At 39.7% G+C, this 20457-nt stretch overlaps 2 protein-coding genes across 2 annotated transcripts in view; one reads left to right on the top strand and one right to left on the bottom strand.

The window, feature by feature from the left end:
• Positions 1 to 20457, bottom strand: part of RSL24D1 (ribosomal L24 domain containing 1) — a 922223-nt gene that overhangs the window by 445767 nt on the left and 455999 nt on the right. The gene's annotated exons all lie outside the window — the stretch shown is intronic.
• Positions 1 to 20457, top strand: part of UNC13C (unc-13 homolog C) — a 375739-nt gene that overhangs the window by 194783 nt on the left and 160499 nt on the right. The window contains exon 17 of the mRNA XM_050968692.1: positions 19378 to 19511. Within this exon, the coding sequence (XP_050824649.1) occupies positions 19378 to 19511 (134 nt within the window). The remainder of the gene's footprint in view (positions 1 to 19377; positions 19512 to 20457) is intronic.

Raw genomic sequence — 20457 nt, 5'->3', positions numbered from 1 at the left:
AAAAATCAAGAGCCACAACAAAAGAAACATTTAACAGAGACACACCTGCTACAGGCGATGAGCACGTAATAGTAGAACCCAGTGGTGTAGTACCCTGACACCCCAGAGTACTGGGCTGGACATTAATGGAGAATTCAAGGGTTCAAAAACGTTTGATCCACATTAGAACAAAAATTAAACATTTTAAAATAGTTTCACAGAGAAAGAAAGAGACCCCAAAATCTCCCAGTGGTTAGAGCACTCACCAGGGATATGGGAAACCCAGCCTCTAGTCCCTGCTCTGCCTGATTCAAGCTCTTGGCTATTCTAGAGTGAGTCTCTCTCTCTCTCTCACTCTCATTTTGATCAGAAATTCCATCCTGCACTATGGTAAACGTTCTGATGAAAGTTTAATCAAAGCCAAAACCAATACATTGCCACTAAACGTTTCAATTTCAATGAATCAGCATTTTTGATGGAAAAACTTGTGTCAAGAAATTCCTGACCAGCTCTACAGAGCACCCATATTCCTGTAGCTCCACTAAACAAAAAGTATCAGAACTTGAGAACCAGAGGACTTTAGTGCTCTGTGATATGAGTTATGTCTAAATCCAGTCACCTTTCATTTATTATCATGGGGAGAAGGGTAGTGTATGGTGTATAATTTAAATATGGGAAGTGGGGTGGTTAACCAAAACAGTGAATCTTGTATCCCTGTTCTCTCCTTCAGTAACTCTCATGAACATCAGAGAGCTCCTGTGGAGAAGAAAGATTTAGTCTTTTTCCTCTACCCCAACATGAATTGAGGATTCTTTCAAATTCTTTGATTAAAAAAAATCAGACAGCCACAGTATGTGATAGGTGTTTGAATCTCTGCAGATTCATCTCCAGTAGAAGCTGCCTTTTGCATGACTGGATGAGTTTGGAAGGGGATCCATGGGCCCACAAGAATTTAGAAAATCCACTACATGATTAAGAAATGGTTCTTTGTTCCCCTTCATACTGCAGCATTTCACCTCCTCTGCTCAATTCTGTTGTTTTTGTTTTTCTCCTTTCTCCTATAACTATTGTATTGAATGCTGATAAGTAATCTTCAGACATTAGTCTTACAGTGGAATCACTTGCTTTTTTTCTACTTGGATGCAGTTCTATTTATTTTATTTTCTTCAAAAGAACAAGAACAAGAGGTGGGAGGGGAAATAGTGGGCTTGTAGAAAAAAACTGCCGGAGAGGGTGGGAGAAGATATTTTGACACTTCTGAAATTAATAGCAAATGGTAACAAGTAACTGAGCATGATCTACATCTGCAATTATTTTGTTTAACTTTGAGAAGGTGGATTGGTGTATGGAGCTTTCCACTCCCACCCCCACCCTTTGTTGTTCATTAAATCTCTCAAACCCCACATAGCTGATCCTTGACACACCCTTCTCTTGACTTGTGTGCTATCAGGCATCTAGTTTTAAAATGTAGCCTTTATTTTAAATTTGTTGTTGCCCTTTATTTTTAAAATCATATCTACATTCTCTGAGTGTTTTTACTGAGATCTCATTTGGTTTATAAGTGTTATATAAAATGTACATTTGATTACCAGATTAATTGTGTTGAACACGTATGTCTTTAGTTAAAATGCTGCACACTTTCCATGGCTTCTTGTACCCAATAAATTAATCAGGAAGCAGTCTTTGACTAAGTGCTTATACATGCATTTATTCTGCAACAGATGAAAGTGCTCAATGCATAACAATGTGAGTTAGTAGAAGTAACAGCTGCTGAGGGTCATAGCTTTTTGCCATATGACAGTCACATTTCATTGTTAACATTTACTCTGCTGCAGTTGCACTCTGGTCTGTTCAATATAACAGGCACTGCCACTGCACTGAGCCCAGTGTAAATAGATAGGTTTTACCACTGTATTCCTGCCACTGAAGAAAAATAGTTAAAGTGGAATATGAACCAAAATCCATTTTATCAGTCTTATTATCACTTAGCATTATGGTACCATTTAAAGCTACGTGTGTCTAAAATCTCATTCACTTCCCTTTGTGTGCCTTTGAAAAATAGACTCTATCTCTGTTTCAGAAGGTGCTTCCAAAGAAATAGGAATGTTACAGTTTTTCAGTTTTTGTAAAGAATGGGAAATTAGTTTAGAGTGATACTTTTATCCAAGTTTCTTTTTTTAGGGCATCAGGGTAGGCAAGTGGTCATTAAAAATTCTCTCTTACGCCGGGGTGCCCAACCTACAGCCTGAGGCCGTACGTGGCCCACAAGAGCATTTCATAAGACCAGTGGCGTACTTCAACATAAGATACCACTGGCCGATTCATCACCATTTTGTCATCATGTTTAAATCCTTTTAGTTTACACAAGTGTGTAACTAGGCAATACTGTACATAGAAACAACTTAATTAAAGACATAAAAAAACCAAGCTAAACTTAACATATAAATCAATACAGGTGACTGTCAATCTTATTAAAACATTTGGCTCATGCAAGGTTGTGCTATATGTGGCCCTTCCCTGTAAGAAGGTTGAGCACCACTGTCTTACACAATTATTTTAAAGCACTGTATTCCAAAAACAGCAGAGAAAGTACCTGAAATAAAAAAATTCCACGAATATTCACTCAGATAGAAAATTGAATTAACTGTGGTTTGGCTGTGTTACACTCCTCCTTATGTTCATTTTCTGCAGATATTCCAGTGGATGAGTTTGCTGGCAGTAATGTTATCGAAACAAACAGTCTGAGAATTAAGCAGTTATGAGCAAGAATAAATGTTAAGCAAAGTTTAGGGAATAATTGCAGAAAGCAAATTTTGAAAATAGCTAAATTGAAAATATTTAACATGAACATAATTTTGATAACTGGCACTGAAAGCCTCTATTACATCACTGGTGGCAGAGTTATTTTCAGGAGACTAGATTTAGTAGGGAGATGGTTCAGAAGGCATGCAAATGGTGCACTTCCTGTGGTTTTCCCAAGCACTGGTGTTGAAATGGCAAGCCTGGTTTAATGTGTGACCTTCTCTGTAGTTCACCTAGCAGTATGATAATGTTGAGCTTTGAATTCTTATTTTATTACCATATACAGTGTAAGCACACAAGTTACTGACATCAGTAACGCTGTAGGTGCTCTATGGAATCCTGGTAGACAGCCAATTGTCTTGTGTGCTGCCATAATAATAATAAGAAGAAATAACAATGATAATCAATATACCCTGGGTCTCATGCTTGCTTCCCTTGCTCTGACTTCCCCCAAATTCCAGTCTTAGGTCACAGACATTCTTGACCCGCTTCTCTCCTGGGCACATGCTACTTCCCCATGAAGTCTAAGTGAGAGGAGAGGAAATGGTGCACGCAGTTCCATAAACAGTAATAGGGACAAAAGGAGGAGCCCACTACACGTGATGCAGCTCAGGAGGTGCATACATCAACCTCTGGCTGCACAGTTGTGGGATAGGCCCATGTCCCTCTATGAGGAGCCAGAGCTGAGACAGATTAGTCCAAAGCAATGAAAGATGGCTCTTATGTGGATGACCACCTGCTGCTTGCCCCTTTAGGACTGTGACAGCTCATGGTCTCATGGCTGAACCACAGGGTGTGTGATGGGTCATGAATGCCAGTACTGATCCCTGTGCCGCTTATGCATACAGAACCAGAGTGCATACATCCCTAGCTATATATCATGCCTTACTTGGTATGTGTCTGTGTACTATACAGCATGTGTGTGTGTGTGAGAGAGCTATCTAGGATTGCTGTACACTCTCCACAAGCTAGAATTCACTGAAGATATCTGCAATGGTATTTCGTGAGAAATACTGAATGTAGGAAATTTTTCAGTTCTCTGAATTTTAACTGAAAAATAAATGACTGTCTGAGATGCAATTAAATGTGCAGTCTTTGGTAGTTCATATAAAGCTGAATTTTGAGGACTTGTAAGCTGTGTGAAACAAATGGTAACAAAATTCACAAAAACCCTGTAATTATTTCTGTTGTCCCTCCTCACTTTCCCTTCTATCCACCACCACAGAGGAGAGCCAGATTTTCTACTTACTGACAGGTGGTTGTTAGAAAGGGAGTGTGTTGGAATGAAGTCTTACCAGTGTATAGCAATCATTTCTGGGGTGCAACATGGCGACTGCTAAGAGTATGCAACCATACCATACTACTGTTTTATGCTGGAAAATAAGGAATAATGTATCCAGCTGCTAACAATCAAATAATGACTATGATATGTAATGACACACAGACACATTCACCATCTTCACTGGCAGATCTCCTACTGGCCTCATTATTCTAGAGGAAATACTCTGGTGGGGAAAAGCAACTACTAGCAAGCAGCAGTGCATTCAACTCCTCATGGAGCATCTGCAACACATTCACTTTCTAATGAACACTGGGCAGTGAGTGGAAAAGCTGGCTACCATACACTGAGGTGGATAGAAAAGTAGTTTATAAAGCATTTATAGGCAGTGTATAAATATGTCACTGTGACTATTATATTTTTCTGGAGCAAACAAAAGAATTGGCTGTTGCTCACAAACTCTGCAGTCACTTCGGTAATTCTTTTTGCAGCCTCTTCTACTTGGTGAGAAGGGAATAAAGCAAATCAGCCTGTCCCTGTTCTCCAAATAGCTCTTGGATCAATACAAGAGATTTAGTATCCTTTAGTACCAGAAAGTTGCAGAAAGGTGCTGGCATACTCTATATCTGACATCTAATCTGTGTACTTTTAGGAGGCATATTCTTTGTCAGTTATTATTCATTTTGTGTTGATTTTATAAATATATTCTAGCAAACCCATATAAATAAGATGTTCACTTGAAACAGCAGTCAATATGTTACATATTGAGTAAAATTTTCAAAGGGACCTACAGGTATGTCCACATTGCAATCGGAGGTGTAACTGTGTAATGCTGACAGACCCCTAGGACCTCTGGAGCTTAGTGCATGAGCCTCTACTGCAGCGATGGGCCACAGGATAATCCTCTGCCGGGCTGCCAGACTGTTTGTTTACATTTGCTCAGCCACCCGCAGCTCCCAGTGGCCGCAGTTCACTGTTCCCTGCCAATGGGAGCTGCGGGAAGCAGCGGCCACCATGTCCCTGCAGCCTGCGCTGCTTCCCTGAGCTCTCATTGGCTGGGAATGGCAAACCGTGGCTATTGGGAGCTGTGGGCGGCCGTACAAATGTAAACAAATGTCTGGCAGCCCGGCAGTGGATTACCCTGATGGGCCACATGTGGCCCGTGGGCCACAGGTTGCCCACCACTGCTCTACTGCATGATCTAAAATCCATATGGCTGTTAGCTAAGGCTGTAGAGCAGATTCATTAATCTCTCTCTAAGTAGTCTCAGTGCCACTAGATGGGACAGAACACCACATCTAGCAGGCCTATGAGTTTCAACTGCAATACAGTTTGGCATACGTGTACTAGTTTTAATCTAGCTAGCACAACTAAGTAAGCAGTGAAGATGTCATGGCACAGGTTCCGCATGGGCTAGGAACACAAGTACATGTACAGGGCCCACAGCAATCACCCCATGTTGACACCCGTCCTGTCACATCTTCATTGCTATTTTTAGCCAAAATAGGTAGATTAAAGCTAGTACAGACATGCCAAGCCGTGCAGCAATCACACCTCCAACTGCAGTATATATATACCTTTTGTGACTTAGGCACCAAAGTCACTTGGACAGTCAATAAGTCTTGGTCTCCTAAATTCCTGTCACTTTTGAAAATGGGACATGGGTGCCTAAGTCACTTAGATGCTTTTGAAAACTTGATCCAATTTTTCAGTAAAGTAGAAATCAGAACAGTTTGGTGATCAGTTTCCAATAGCAGTTGTGTGATAAAGAAGGTATGTAAAATACAAATTAACTTCCAAAAAATGAGACCTGGAATAGAGTTACAGAATAATACGTGAGTTATCTTCGCAGGTTCTGTACTTCAGAATTATTGTCAGAAAAATGCCAATGTCTGTGCAATACCAAATAGTCTTTGCAATGAGAAACTTTACCCCATTTTCATATAGTATTAGATGCTCTAAAAGGATTACCAACAATTGCTAAAATATAGTGAATAAAGGGGCACTTTGAAGCCTTTCAGTATGTTGTTGCAGTATGTTTGATGGGCAGCCTGCTAGCCACGGTAACAGGCAAATCTTTGATAAAGTGCATTAAGGCATCAGAGGAATATGTTCTTGCTGTGCTTCTCGCCACAGAAACTTCTCTCCCAGGGGGAAACTGAATTAAAAGACTGCAGACAGATTCTTATACATAAAGTTGCCTGTTAGAAGCATGTCCAGGCTGACTGGTTTGAAGGTAAAGAGAACAGTTCATCATCCACTGGCAGTAGGGATCAGATAGAGGAGAAAATAGCACAAGTTGTAAAACTTCTACATTGAAGTTAGCAATAGTGAACTCCAACAGTATTGTTATCATTAGGTTGTGAGGGATGGATAAACTAGTTTGAGCAAAATAAGTAATAACCTGATCTTTTTCCCAACCCTTAAATATTGTGGATTGCATACACAACCAAAAATCAGACAAATGCTGCCATTTTGAGGGCTTGCAATCATCCACAATCCAGCCTCATTTGCTATGAAATGTATTCAGTGTTTTTACATATTTTCCATATACTTCAGACGATGCCAATATTGCTCAGATTATATGGACGCTCATATAGTAGTAGCTCCTGCTGTGTTCTGGGTCCATCTGCAGCCTTTGTGGGAATGACATCAAGCTTGCTACAAAGCTGCAGATCTGTAGAACCCTGGGCATACCAACTCTATTGTACTGCACTGAAATGTGGGTGCAGCAGAATGGTGTCTTTGTCTTTGTGTATTAGGTAGCAAAACAGGATCAGCAATGAAGATTGCATAGTGAAACATACAAATGACCTCCATTGGCAGGATGGAAGGCCAATGAATTACAAAGTGCGTTTACCAAAGAAAGCTGATATATGGCTGGCAATCACATGGTTGCCCAAAGCTTCAGTGGTGTGATAAGCACAGTGATACCATAAACTAAACCTCCAGCCAGACTGCCTTAAGGACCTAGTTAGAGATCAATCTGGATAGTGCTTGGTCTGCATGGAGGCTATGTCCTTTTGAGATTTGCCACGATGATGATATAGTTCAGACAAATGTTTTTCATACTACAGGTTGTTCACAAACTGCCTGCTTTGATTATTTGTAATGTGTGATTGGTCACGAGGTGTTGTTTCAGCTGACTGTTGGATGAATGAAAAAACCCTACACAACAGAGCCCTGCAGCTACACAAAGCCCCACGAACTTCAGCGAGGCTCCATCCTCTGTTATTGGGGCCTCCATTCAGGTGCAAGGGTCTGGCTGCATAGAATTCCTTGCAAGATCAGAGCCCAGTTGTTTTATTTTTGAAGCCTCCAGGATTTACATATATTTTAATTCAAACCCAAAGGCCATCTGAATAGTCACAAACAACAATAGATATTTCCTCTGATCTTCCATATTGCATAGTAGCCACCATCCTGTTTAACAATAAACACACTTTCAATTACGTTTCTCAGAATTTTTCAATTTCACTGATATAAGCAAGCTTTTGCATCTAAAGGTAAACTTCATGCTACCCAACTGCATCTCCCCTTCATCCTTATGTCAAAATTCCATTTCTGGCTAGTTTTGTTGAACATACAGGCGCAAATGTACCAAATAGCATAAACAGATATGAACAAGTAATTTGTGCGTGTTATTACCATGATTATAAAAGCACTGTGATTACATGCATTTACACAAATGCAGTTCTCAAAGTTCCAGAACAAAGAGTGCTGCTTTGATTTGGCATCTAGAGGACCTGCTAACTGCTAAAACTACTATCACTGCCTGAGTGACAAGACTTGCGTAGGATGTTGACTAATGTCCTTAGGCAGGAAACAAAGTTTGTCAGCTGATGCTAAGGAGAACTGGCCTTTTGCCCTTTGTACCAGAAAACAATCTCATTTATTTTGGTGTAGCTGGATGTGATTGATCTAAATCTTTGTTTTTCCTTCTTTAGAAAGTAAACTTCATGTTAAACTCTAACAAATAATAAAGTTTAAACTACAGCATATAGTCATTTGATGAGCTGCTCTATAGTGATCGTCATGGTTTTGCTCCACTGAAAAGCAGTGGGCCCACGACTGACAATTTAAAAACAATTTGAAGTTCCATTGGGCGTGAATTTCCTAAGCAGGAGCAACATTACTGTCCCTATGCTATTTAAAAAAAAAAAAAGAGGTACCCTGGTGTTATTGTGAACCTTTGTTTTATTTATTATTGTAGAAGACTTTCAGTTTAGGTATATGCCTCACAAAGACCAGGGCATTATTACAGTTGTACTTGTGTTCTCAAAGGCAATGCAGGGTAGTAAAGAAACTTTAAGAGCAGACCCCATGCCTACCCCAGTTTCTGGGATGGGGATTTGATAGGATGGTGAGCAATGTGAGGCTTATAATAGGTGGGAGGGAGTGGGATTTGAGAGCTAAAGGTGCTTCCTCTTTCCTCCACCCCATTCCCTATACATAAGCAGAGCTACTGTTTGACTTGTTCATTTGGGGCTGATAGGGGCCAGCCCGCACCACAGTGGTACCTAGCATAGTGTCTGCAGGTTGTGGCTCCTTTACTGCCATTAGTGGATACATGGGAGAAAAAAGCAGAGTCTGTTTTCTCTTCTCACTCTTAATCTAATTGTTCCAATATAAAAATATAGAGGAATTGTCTTTAAAATCTATGTAAAGCAGTTTAATGCCACTCTATCCAAAGGCCCCATTTTGACTCACCAATACAATGGTCTTTGTAATCTAATGGAGACTCTTTCAGATGTTCTGTATATATGGTGCTTTTCCAGACTTGTAATTATTGTCTTCCTGGTTCTTCTAGTAATGAATGGCTTCTGGTACCATATACCAGGCCTGGAGTGGATTTTCCCATATACACATTTCCAATACACATGTTACAGGTACTTCTGGAGCAACCTCTCTGAGAACTTGGGGTCTAATGATGAAGGTCAATGCTCCCACAGAAGAGGGAGCAAAGGAGGAGGTGGACTGGTAAATGGAGATTATGTAATGAAAACTGATTTTTCTTTATGATTTTTACATATATAGTCTCCATTACTTCAAGGCTCTCTTTGAAACATAGAATTTTCTTTTTTTTAAACCAATTCTTTTCTTCTTCTCTTGTCAAGTGTTGATTTTTTTTTCACTCATCTTTTTCTAGTGGAATAGGAGCCAAAATTATTCCTTTTTTGTTTACTTCTGTTTGTAATGATGTCAGCAACAACATGCCCCTCTCTGTAAACGGTGTTTGATAGATTCTGGGTGCAGAGCACATGGGAAAAGCTCACCATCTATTTTCAAGAATCTCATATGGTAGCTTAGACTTGTATTTTAATTTTGCTTCAGTGGACTGGTACAATCGTGAGAGAGATTTAGGAGGGTGAAGTTAGAACTAACTTTGTTGTTTTGATTCAGAAATAACAAATTGTGATGCCTTTTCTTTCATGAGTAGTTTCACTGAAGTTGGTGGGAGTACTTTTGGGATTTAGGTACCTCTCTCTGTAAGTGAAGATGTCATAAACTAGCCCTAATTGTTTGTTTCTAAGAACCGAATAGTATTGCTCTGTTTGGTGAATGGAGTGAGCTCACTAGCTCATATTTTTCAGTTGCAAGTGAGGAAAAATCACCAGGTGTCACTATTTTGTTTTATTTTCAAACGTGACTCATAGAATTGTAGAACTGGAAGGGACTCGAGGTCATCTAATCCAGTCCCCTGCACTCATGGCAGGACTAGCTGTTATCTAGACCATCCCCGACTAGTGTTTGTCTAACCTCCTCTTAAAAATCTTCAATGATGGAGATTCCACAATCTCCCTAGGCAATTTATTTGAGTGCTTAACCACCCTGACAGTTCTGAAGTTTTTCCTAATGTCCAGCCTAAACTACCCTTGCTGCAATTTAAGCCTATTGTTTCTTGTCCTATCCTCAGAGGTTAAGGAGAACATTTTTTCTCCCTCCTCTTTGTAACAATCTTTTATGAAAAATGAAGCGGGTGTTATTAATCCCAATATATCTGCTGAAGTACCTGGACAAGGGTGGATTCAGTTCTTGGCTAGGGTGCAGACTGTTTCAATGGAATCCATTTTGTTCTGGATGCATGTTGAGAAGGTTGGAGGGAGGAGGAGGGACGGCTGGGTCATGTGTTCTGTCTGTCTATTCTGCCGAGCCAGTACTGAGCTTCCACCTCAGCGTCCCTGATCACTGCAGATCCCTAAGATCCATCCCAATTTCAGGGAATTCATGGGTTCTGGAGCTGAACCCCTGTTTCTTTAATGGAGTCAAGGGTGACAGACTCTATCTTCCCCTGCTCCCAACCCCAATGGGAAAATTCTTTGGAGACTCAGTGGAATTATCTATCTAATCTGTGGACTATTTACATGCAGGAAAGAATTGGATTTTAAATATATAGGCTATCAATAAGCATTTATTTTAAGTTAAATATTCTTAAGTGAAAAATGAACAACAGATACATTACCCTTTGCAGTAATTAACATATATATATTCAAAAATGACAGCGAATTTGGTTCCAACTTCAGCCTTTAGATTGTTCCTTTAGCACAAAATTTCCAGCTGGACTCAAACTAGCCTCTTAGTTTTGCACATCCAGAAATGTTATGTTAGCCCCGACAAAAGTAGTTAATGTTTGAAAATGCAAAGCATTATTTAAATGCTAAGTTTTATTATATGAGACAGCTGGACTGCATGGTTGTATATTGTAGATACATTATCTAACTATCAAGCTATTGTTACAGCTGCAAATCAGCTTCTAGTCTCCTGTTTTCACAGGGTTGATAAACTTTTTAAACATTCAGGACCTAACTGTGCAGCCCTTACTCCCATTGGTGATCTGTCAGTCCCATGGACTTTAAGGTTACCATATTTCAAGTTCCCAAATAGAGGACATTGCCAGAGTGGAGAAAGGTCGAGAGAGAACTCAAGGGGGTACAGTTCAGGGGTGCTGGCACTGCTGGGGGGTATTTGGAGGGTGCTGGAGGGGTGTGTGTGTGTGTGTACTAAGACAGAGTATGGGGGATGTGCTGGAGGAGGTACTTTGGGCTTCACTTTTGAGGTGGGGGCAATGTCACGCTCCCTTTCATGGTGGCAGGGTGGCTGGCACAGGCTCAGGATGCAGCGCCAGCCCATCAGTCAGCGCCTCCCTCTGGGACTCTCCCCAGGGCAGAGATCCAGGGCCTGGCCCTGTCACCCTTCCCAGCCGGCCTCTGAGGCCCCTCGGCAGGGCAGGCATCCTCGACATGAGGCGCTTGGTGGCTCTGCTTACTGGCCAGATCAGGCCAGGGTGGGTGGGATCTGGCAGCTGTGGATGAAGGAGAGGGACCGATCAGGGCACAGAGACAGCTCTTTCTGAGCTGAAACATCTGTTCCATAAAAGTCCTGGACATTTCCTCTTATTTGAAAAATCCATCCTGATGGAGGATCAAAAAAGTGGTCATGTCTGGGAAAACCCAGACATATGGTAATCTTACTATGGATGATCTTATTGACATCAATGGAACCACTCGGATAACTCGCTGCTCAACAACTTGTTAGATGGCCTGTGATGGGACACTAGATAGGGTGGGATCTGAGTTACTACAGAGAATTCTTTCCTGGGTGTCTGGCAGGTCTTGCCCACATGCTCAGGGTTTAGCTGATCACCATATTTGAGGTCAGGAAGAAATTTTCCTCCAGAGCTAATTGGCAGAGGCCCTGGAAGGGGTTTGCCTTCCTCTGCAGATGGGGCATGGGTCACTTGCTGGAGGATTCTCTGCACCTTGAAGTCTTTAAGCCACAAGTTGAGAACTTCAATAGCTCAGACATAGGTCAGGGGTTTGTTACAGGACTGGGTGGGTGAGTGAGATTCTGTGGCAGGAGGTCAGACTAGAAGATCATAATGGTCCCTTCTGACCTTAAAGTCTACGAATCTATGAGTATGAGTTTCCCACTGTACCGCTTTGGGGCTGAAATTTCCCAGGCCTGGGGTCTGCTGGAGATATGTTTTTGTGGAAAGTTTGACCACGCTGTTTAAGGAATGGGTCTACAGCAAAAACAGCTAAAGTTTGAAACTTCCCATGAGCATAGTCCTTACTGAGGAATAGTTCCTAAAAAGACTGAATTGGATTTACCATAGTTATAACCATCTGAAAATTGTGAATTGATCAGGCACGTTAATGTTACCCCACAACAGAATGTCTACCACCTAGTGTTCTTTGTGGGGGCAGTGCAACACCATATTGCCACAATGTAGGGAAGTGCTTAAATATCACAGATTAGCCTACATTAAATATATTTGTTAATGTGACAGACCCAGACCAGTGGGGTACAGGAGTCTGGCAGAGGGCAAAGATACTGGTCACTGGATGAGTAGTTTTCTGTTCCCTGAGTGACCAGAGCAGGGACTGCACTAGAGTGGTCAGGAACCTGCTAGAACCAATTAAGGCAGACAGGCTGATTAGATCACCTGCAGCCAATCAAGGCAGGCTAATCAAGGCACCTGGGTTTAAAAAGGAGCTCACTCCAGTCAGGTGAGGGGGAGTCAGAGGAGAGGAAGTGTGTGTGAGAGGAGCTGGGAGCAAGAGGCATAAGGAGACTGAGACTGAGACGGTAGAGAACTAAGGAGTACAAGGGTTATCAGACACCAGGAGGAAGGTCCTGTGGTGAGGATAAAGAAGGTGTTTGGAGGAGGCCATCGGGAAGTAGCCCAGGGAGTTGTAGCTGTCATGCAGCTGTTACAAGAGGCACTATAGACAGCTGCAATCCACAAGGCCCTGGGCTGGAACCTGGAGTAGAGGGTGGGCCTGGGTTCCCCCCAAACCTCCCAACTCCTGATCAGACACAGGAGGAATTGATCCAGACTGTGGAGAGGATCACTGAGGTGAGCAAATCTGTCAATAAGTGCAGGACCCACCAAGGTAGTCACATTAACTTAAAGGGAATCTGAATTTTGACTATTATTTTACTTATGCTGTAGTGGACATTTTGTTCAATAAAATGGTAAAGTCATTGATAAGAGAAGTTGAAAACTCAGCATTCCTGTACATTAGCCCTTTCAGAATTGTCTCATAGTATTAGTTTTAGATTTTAATATTGCTTCACATTTTGACTGAGATTACTTTTCCAGCCTTCAGCCAGTTCCCTTAATTAAAAAATGTGTTTGCTTGTAAAGCATTTAGTCTTATTTTTTTTCTTTGTGTTTTGGTGTTTATTTTACAAATATGTTTACAAGTCTTCACAAAATAGCAGTCCATGTGCCATGTTGTTTACATGATCCATTACAAGTTTGGCCCCTGGGAAATTTGACTAACATCTAATATCAAAAGAAGTTCTACATCAAATTGAAAAACAATTTGTTACTAGGAGAGGTGTATTTTGCTACACTTGTTATGTGAAAAAATGCTCTCCTTCATTATAGTGTGTACCTGCTGTCTTTCAGATTACCATGGTACAAAAGTTAACAGATTCATAAAGATTAAAACCAGAGAGACCATTCTGATCACCTCACCTGATTTCTCATGTAACACAGGCTGTACAATTTCACTCAACAATCATGCATCAAGCCCATAACTTCTGATTGAACAACATGATTTGTGCTCCCAGATAATTTCATTTTAAAAGCTGTTTAAAGTTATGTTTTTCCAGAGAAATTACTAATCCTCCAATAAAATGTATAACTAAGCAATTAATGCTTGAGCTGCTCAAAAAAAAAAGACAAAAAGAAAGAATGAAAAATTATAGAGGGCAAGTTTTTTGATCAAAGTACGAATAAATTCAACAAGCTCTAGCACTATACCTGGTATTGATTGCAAGGGTGAAGTCCTTAATAAGGGATTATATTAGTTGTGGTATGTAATTTGATTTTCTTCTCCAAAAGTGTGAAATCTTAGCAACTTGATGTTGATGGCAATTTTGCCATTGATTTCAATGGAGCCAGGTTTTCACCCCTTTTTAATACATTGCATATAACTTTTCACAAACTCTTACTTATTCTCATTATAGTATAGCTGAGCTGTTTCCTGTAGTTATAGAGAGTTGTCAATAAGGCCACCATTGCATGTGCAACCCGCTAACTGTAAGTAATTGCACAGGAGTAAATAAAAAGACATATTTAAAGAATGCACCATAAATTTTAATGCCTACAGATCAGATTTATGACCCCCATGAGGAAACATTCTAGGCACAGGCTTAAGTATTAATCAATGGTATGTCTGTAAGACTAAAGAGACTGTTGATTGAGAGAATTTGGGGGCCTGTGTATATAAGTTAATAATGTGTTTCTTATCTAATTAAGAAACTGAACTTGCTAGACTGTTTTGTACCTCTCTGTAGATCAGCGTTTCCAAAACTTGGGACACCGCTTGTGCAGGGAAAGCCCCTGGCAGGCCGGGCCGGTTTGTTTACCTGCTGCATCCACAGGTTCGGCTGACCATGGCTCCCACTGGCCGCGGTTTGCTGCTCCAGGCCAATAGGAGCCGCTAGAAGCAGCGGCCAGTACATCTCTCGGCCCACGCTGCTTCCAGCAGCTCCCATTGGCCTGGAGCAGCGAACCGCGGCCAGTGGGAGCCACGATCGGCCGGACCTGCGGACAGGGAAGGTACATAAAGTGGCCTGGCCTGCCAGGGGCTTTCCCTGCACAAGCGGCATCCCACATTTGGGAAACACTTTTCTAGATAATCAGGCATAAACACTGGTGTACAGTGGGATCAGACTATCTAGTGCTATTCAGTGCATCTGTGTTGTGTTGTACTGGAATTATATGATGATAATATAAGACTTCTGAATGAGCAAGGAGAAAATGACTTTGAAATCCAACTTTCATACTAATACACTAAAACCGTAGTAAATCAAATTGCACCCACAAGATTATATAATATAGTACAGAGGTTTCCAAACTCTTTCATTTTATAGTTCATCTTGATAGAGATTTTCATCTCATGGGCCACCTTACATCTCACTGACAATTGTGATGATCATCTCCTTCCCATTTGTTATTTCATATTCCTGTGACAGCTTAAGCGTTAGCTTAAATGTAATATAAGAAAATTCATTTGTGTAATTCATCTCTCTATGCTTACAAAATTTACAAAAGCTCTGCAGACCACCAGAGGTCAATGAACCTCAGTTTATGAACCACTGATATAGACAAATGAGTGGGATTTATTAACAATTTATTATGGAAATCATTATTAGGTTGCTTTCACTGTCACAAATTTGGACTAATGCAGAAACTGGATTCTAATTACAAACCTAACATCATATGAGTGCAGCAGAAGTTAGTGAAAAGGCAATCATTGTGTGGTTCAAATCAATATTTTATAGTGCTGATAATATTGAATTCCTGATGGAAGCTTAATTTCATATGTGATGTTATAAACTAAGATCCAGGGTTCACTTCTAGTTGGGCCCCATATCTGCTTTTAACATTTTATATTAAGGATAATTCTAAAACTGCAGCACACTCCACTTCAACGTTCAGCGGAGTCACGACAGGGTATCAGCAGAAGTTATGGTGCAGCACCTAATCCCATAATTTTATGCCTCAGTAGTGAGAAATCTGCTGCTTTTTGTTGTATTTGGGCTCTGACACTACACGCCTTTTAGGGATTCTACCGTTCTGCCTTAGATGAGTGGATTATTGAGCTTTTGATGGAGTGGCCTGTGTAACATCTTTTTATGACACTGCCCCTCCTATTTGTATCTATAGTACCTTAGCACTTCAAAGATACCATTATTGATAGTTGTGTTATTCATTAATATCTTCTTGTTTCCTTATGGCTGGTGCAAAAGAAAGCAGCTTTTGTTAATTGACAGACTTTTATTATGGGATTGGGATCAGCACCCAAAAAATTTCCTTTATTGCTTAGCGCCTTAGTAATCTCTGATTTAAATTTATTCAGTAAATAATGTATCCTACAAAATGAAAGGAAGGCAATGTTAGAAAACTGTTCATTGAAAACGGTCACTAAACTGTGTACAATGTATCTATGGACCAGTGATGTTGTCATCTTGATTTATTTCTGGATTTATGTTTCTTTCAAACTTGTTAAGAGAAAGTTGGATCTTAATAACAATGCCGTTCTCTAAAATGTTAGACAGTATACATTGTCTCATATTACTTCAGCATCTCAATGATATAATAAATGCAAATGCTGCACAGTTTCCTAACTGATGTTGGGTACACCTGATATTAGATTTACATTTTCCCCAAGGGAGCTTCTCTTTTGTGTATGCAGTTTGCATCTCCGAAGGGAGATTTGTAAGAATGTTACAGCAACTTTATTTTTAATCTAGCCATTTAGATTTCCCTTTATTAGTTAGTAGATCATACTGTTTACCCATGTTTACACTCTAGTAATTACCTTTTGCATGTTAATTATGTAAACTCTTATGTATTTCTGCTTATGTACAAATTAAATCTAATCTTGACATTATAAAAGGTATCTTCCACAACTACTAGTCCATTAGTGTATTATACAAGCATGTCTACTTGTTGTTTTCTAAAAAGGAAAAATGCATGTTATTGGGAACTAAATAGATATGGAGATACTGCACCAGTCCTAGCTGTGTCATGACAATAGCAAAATTGCAGCAGACAAATGTCTAAGAGCACGTAGAAGGAAAAACATTACTTGTCTTCCCACTTAATGACAGGGTGTACTTCTTGACTGTTAATGACAGGCTAATGTTAAGCTTATGTCACCAGAACACAGGCTTCAGGAGAACAGCATAGAAATTAAGCAAGGGCATCGTTGATATGGTACTTTAATTCCCAACAGCAGCATTAAATCATAGTATCATTTTTCTCCTTTAAAAATGTTTCTTACAATCTCTGACAAGTGTTTGTTAAATAAGAGTATCAGTAATTCATACAAAGCTGGACACTTTGCTGTGTAAATATGACCTAAATGGTTTTGTTTTATCCGGCATTTATTTAAATGGTATGTTCTTACCAGACTGTAGCATATGGAGTAGTTATTATTTGGTCCTTTGCTTTATAGGAGATGTTTTACTTCAGTATATGGGAATTTCCAGGTGTTAACATAAGAATGTAATTAAATACATTTTAAATGTCTAAAAGTAATGTTTAATTTAAATTTTCAATCTATTTCTGTGCCAGAGAAGCCCATGGAAAACAGCCTTTATGCTATTTCTACTTTACAGAGATAAGAAATTTTTTATGTATTGGGGTGTAGAATTTTCACATCTGTGCCAAAGGATTGTTTCAGCTATATGTTGAAGTGAATTGTTTATCTGAAATATTGTTATTGAAATGTGTTAATGGACTGTCCCTATTAAATGTGAAATGGCTCTGATTTGCAAAACTGCATTTCATTTAGTTTGGGTAAAAGATATACCATTGTGGAAGAATGGTGCTAAAAATAAATCTCCTACTTTTGAAAATGCAGCGTACTGTAGTGAAGGTGTAATCTACGTGAGGTGAAAGACTTTGTTGTTGAACCTTAATGCTCAAATACTCCTGTCTCTCTTTTAAAAAGTCCCTCTGTTTGCAGGACAATTGCAGGTTGTCAGTAATATGTGTCACACCACCCATTGTAAATTTTACTGAGCATTTCCTTTAATTCAATCATATTAGACTTAGAAGCTGTAACATTTGGAATTCAGTTGGGTGTACAACAAGGTGATTAATGATACTTTTCTAATGTACTTCATGATGGCCACTAAAAAATAATTATAATTGCACATTGTTAAAATTCCATTTCTGTCTTTCCCAACTCTACATTCATACATAAACTTTTAGGTTAAGCTAACAGTGAATTAATTTATTATGAGAATAATGTAGGTGTGTTTGAAGAGATGCAATGTCTATTTCCTGTCATGTTTTGTTAAAAAATAAAAGGTACAAAGTACGTACATTTAAACATTAAAAAAAAACATTATTTTCTGACACATTAACTGTCTCTATAGATGAGTTTGGTGAGACCTTGTTATGGATTGAGTTATCACTTCATTGAGATTTATAGGTGTGAACTCTTAGTCTTCAGTTAACATAACTGTAAGGATAAGGCCTAGCCTAGGACAAAGGGGGGTCGTGAACCTGTCTAGGAGTTTGGACTGAGTAGACAAAGAGATTTTTTTGAGTATTATTTTAGGTAAGTTGCGAGAGGGGGAAAGGATAGCTCATTGGTTTGAGCATTGGCCTGCTAAACCTAGGGTTGTGAGTTCAATCCTTGAGGGGGCCATTTATGGATCTGTGGCAAAAATCTGTCTGGGGATTAGTCCCCTTTTGAGCAGGGGTTGGGTTAGAGGACCTTCTGAGGTCCCTTCCAACACTAATATCCTATGGAAAGGATGCAGAACACTGAGAGCATGGAGAGAGGTAAAAACCAAGCAATATATGTGCATGCATACACATACCAGCAAATGAAAGAAGGTATCCCTACTACCACCTGTAGTTATCCAGGCAGGGCCATTACAAGTAGCTCTTTAAAATATGGCCATTGAACATGCTCAGAATTATCATGTCTCAGGGATTAATTTGAAAGGTACTGTGCCCTCACAGATAATGGAGATTTTCAAAGTACAGGCATTACTTCATGTACCAGCTCTTTATCTTTCTCATAGCTTTGCAACTTTCTGTTACTTGGTTCTGTGCAACAAATTTATTTTTGACTTTGATGTAAGTGTGGCCTCTGTTGTACAGGTTGGTGTCTGAAAAGCCAGAGCTGAGGTGTTCCGTTGTTTGGGAGACTAGATTAAAATTTGCTAAATCCAGACTGCAGAGATGAAGTTTTTTTTCTGAAAGTGTAACTGAGTGAGGCAAAAAGGACAGCATCCTCAGTGAAAGTTATTTCAGCAATTAAATCCTGATAGATACTTCCAGCTAGACAGTAGTGGTCAAAATATGGGCTTATGATGAGGGGAACTATATAGGGACTTTATTATTTGCTGGATTTGTTATTCATGAAAGGATTATTTCATTTTCAAAAAGATAAATAAAATAAAAAACACACCCAGAAATTTATATGTGAATCTGTTTTATTGCAAAAAATTCAGAATCTTAAAACAAATGTTCCATCTTGCTGCTTCAGGTTATCTGATATAACACTTACTCTGTATGTGAGTATTTGCATCTAGGCTGTGATTCAGTAAAAACACTAAATGCATTTTAATCCATTCCTATTCAACAAAGGAATTAAGGTGTTTGAGTTCATGGGATTTGGGCACGTGCTAAAAGTGAAACACATGCTGGTGTTCTTTCCTGAATTGGGGGCAGAGTACTATATGTCCTCTTCTCTCTCTCTCTAGCAATGATGAATAATTGAAACCACACAATTTAGATATTTTCCCTGCATTTTGTTAAATCTTCTTAACAGGGTAAGAAGCAGGAAGTTCCTCGGGAAGAACAGGGACCAACCACTAAGAATTTGGATTTTTGGCCCCAGCTCATTACTCTGATGGTTACCATCATTGATGAGGATAAAACCGCGTACACACCTGTCTTGAACCAGTAAGTACCCTCCTTTGGAGATTTGTATGAAAAAAATCAGGGATTTAATGAAAGGAAATACACTAGACTTCACATTTTCAGTTTTGATGTGATTAGATTTGATTAAGTGGTAAGACTTGAAAGGCAGTAGCTTCAAACTGCACTTGGTACACTCTTTAAAAAACTGCTCTTTCCTCAAAAGCAGAATGTAAAAACTGTGAAGAAAATGACAACTAATCTCCTCCTCCTCAACTCAAAAATAGAAATGGATAGAAATAGACATGAGCTGAGTCCTTAAGGATATTCCAAAACCAAAAATCCTTACATCAATAACATCTTAAATTTCTGATCCTGCCAGCTGAGATGGACCATCATGGCCACGTGGAGCCCCCCTGTAATTGTCAGGGCCCTGCCTCCATGGATCTGATTGTAGAATCAGGGTGGAGAGTTAGGAGAAACCAGGGTATTTACCTGTCACTTCATTTCTAAACCCAAAGCTTTCCAGTAGTGAGTTCTTATATGTCTGACAGTGGCAAGTAATAGGAATTTCATTTTTCTCAAACATTTTTCTCCAACTTTTGAGAGTACTAATTTTACATATTTTCTGGGGGCAAGAAAGCATTGTGCTAGAGCACTTTGAATAGCACCAGTCAACTGTGTGATTGATGAGACATGACTTGATTGCCTCAATAGTGCCCTTGATTCATAGTGGAATTCCCCTGGGCTTCAGTTGGGGTCTGTGCAGTTTGCAGCCTCTAATGTGATTTAAGAGAAACACGCTCTCTAAGTGAATGCAACTCAAAAGAAAAACATGTTGTTCAGTATTTAAATAGTAAATATTCTTTTTTTGTTAGGTTCCAGACTAATTCAATACTTGTTTAACTAACTTACAAGTAAATAGAGGATTCTTCCAGGTCTGTACAGCTAATGTCCTGCTCAGTACCTCATACAGCAGTAGCTGTCAGCA

The sequence above is a fragment of the Gopherus flavomarginatus genome, chromosome 9 (genome assembly GCF_025201925.1).
Source record: "Gopherus flavomarginatus isolate rGopFla2 chromosome 9, rGopFla2.mat.asm, whole genome shotgun sequence".
Classification (NCBI taxonomy): Eukaryota; Metazoa; Chordata; order Testudines; family Testudinidae; genus Gopherus; species Gopherus flavomarginatus.
The sequence above is the reverse complement of the archived record's forward strand: the minus strand, read 5'-3'. Positions and strand labels throughout refer to the sequence as shown.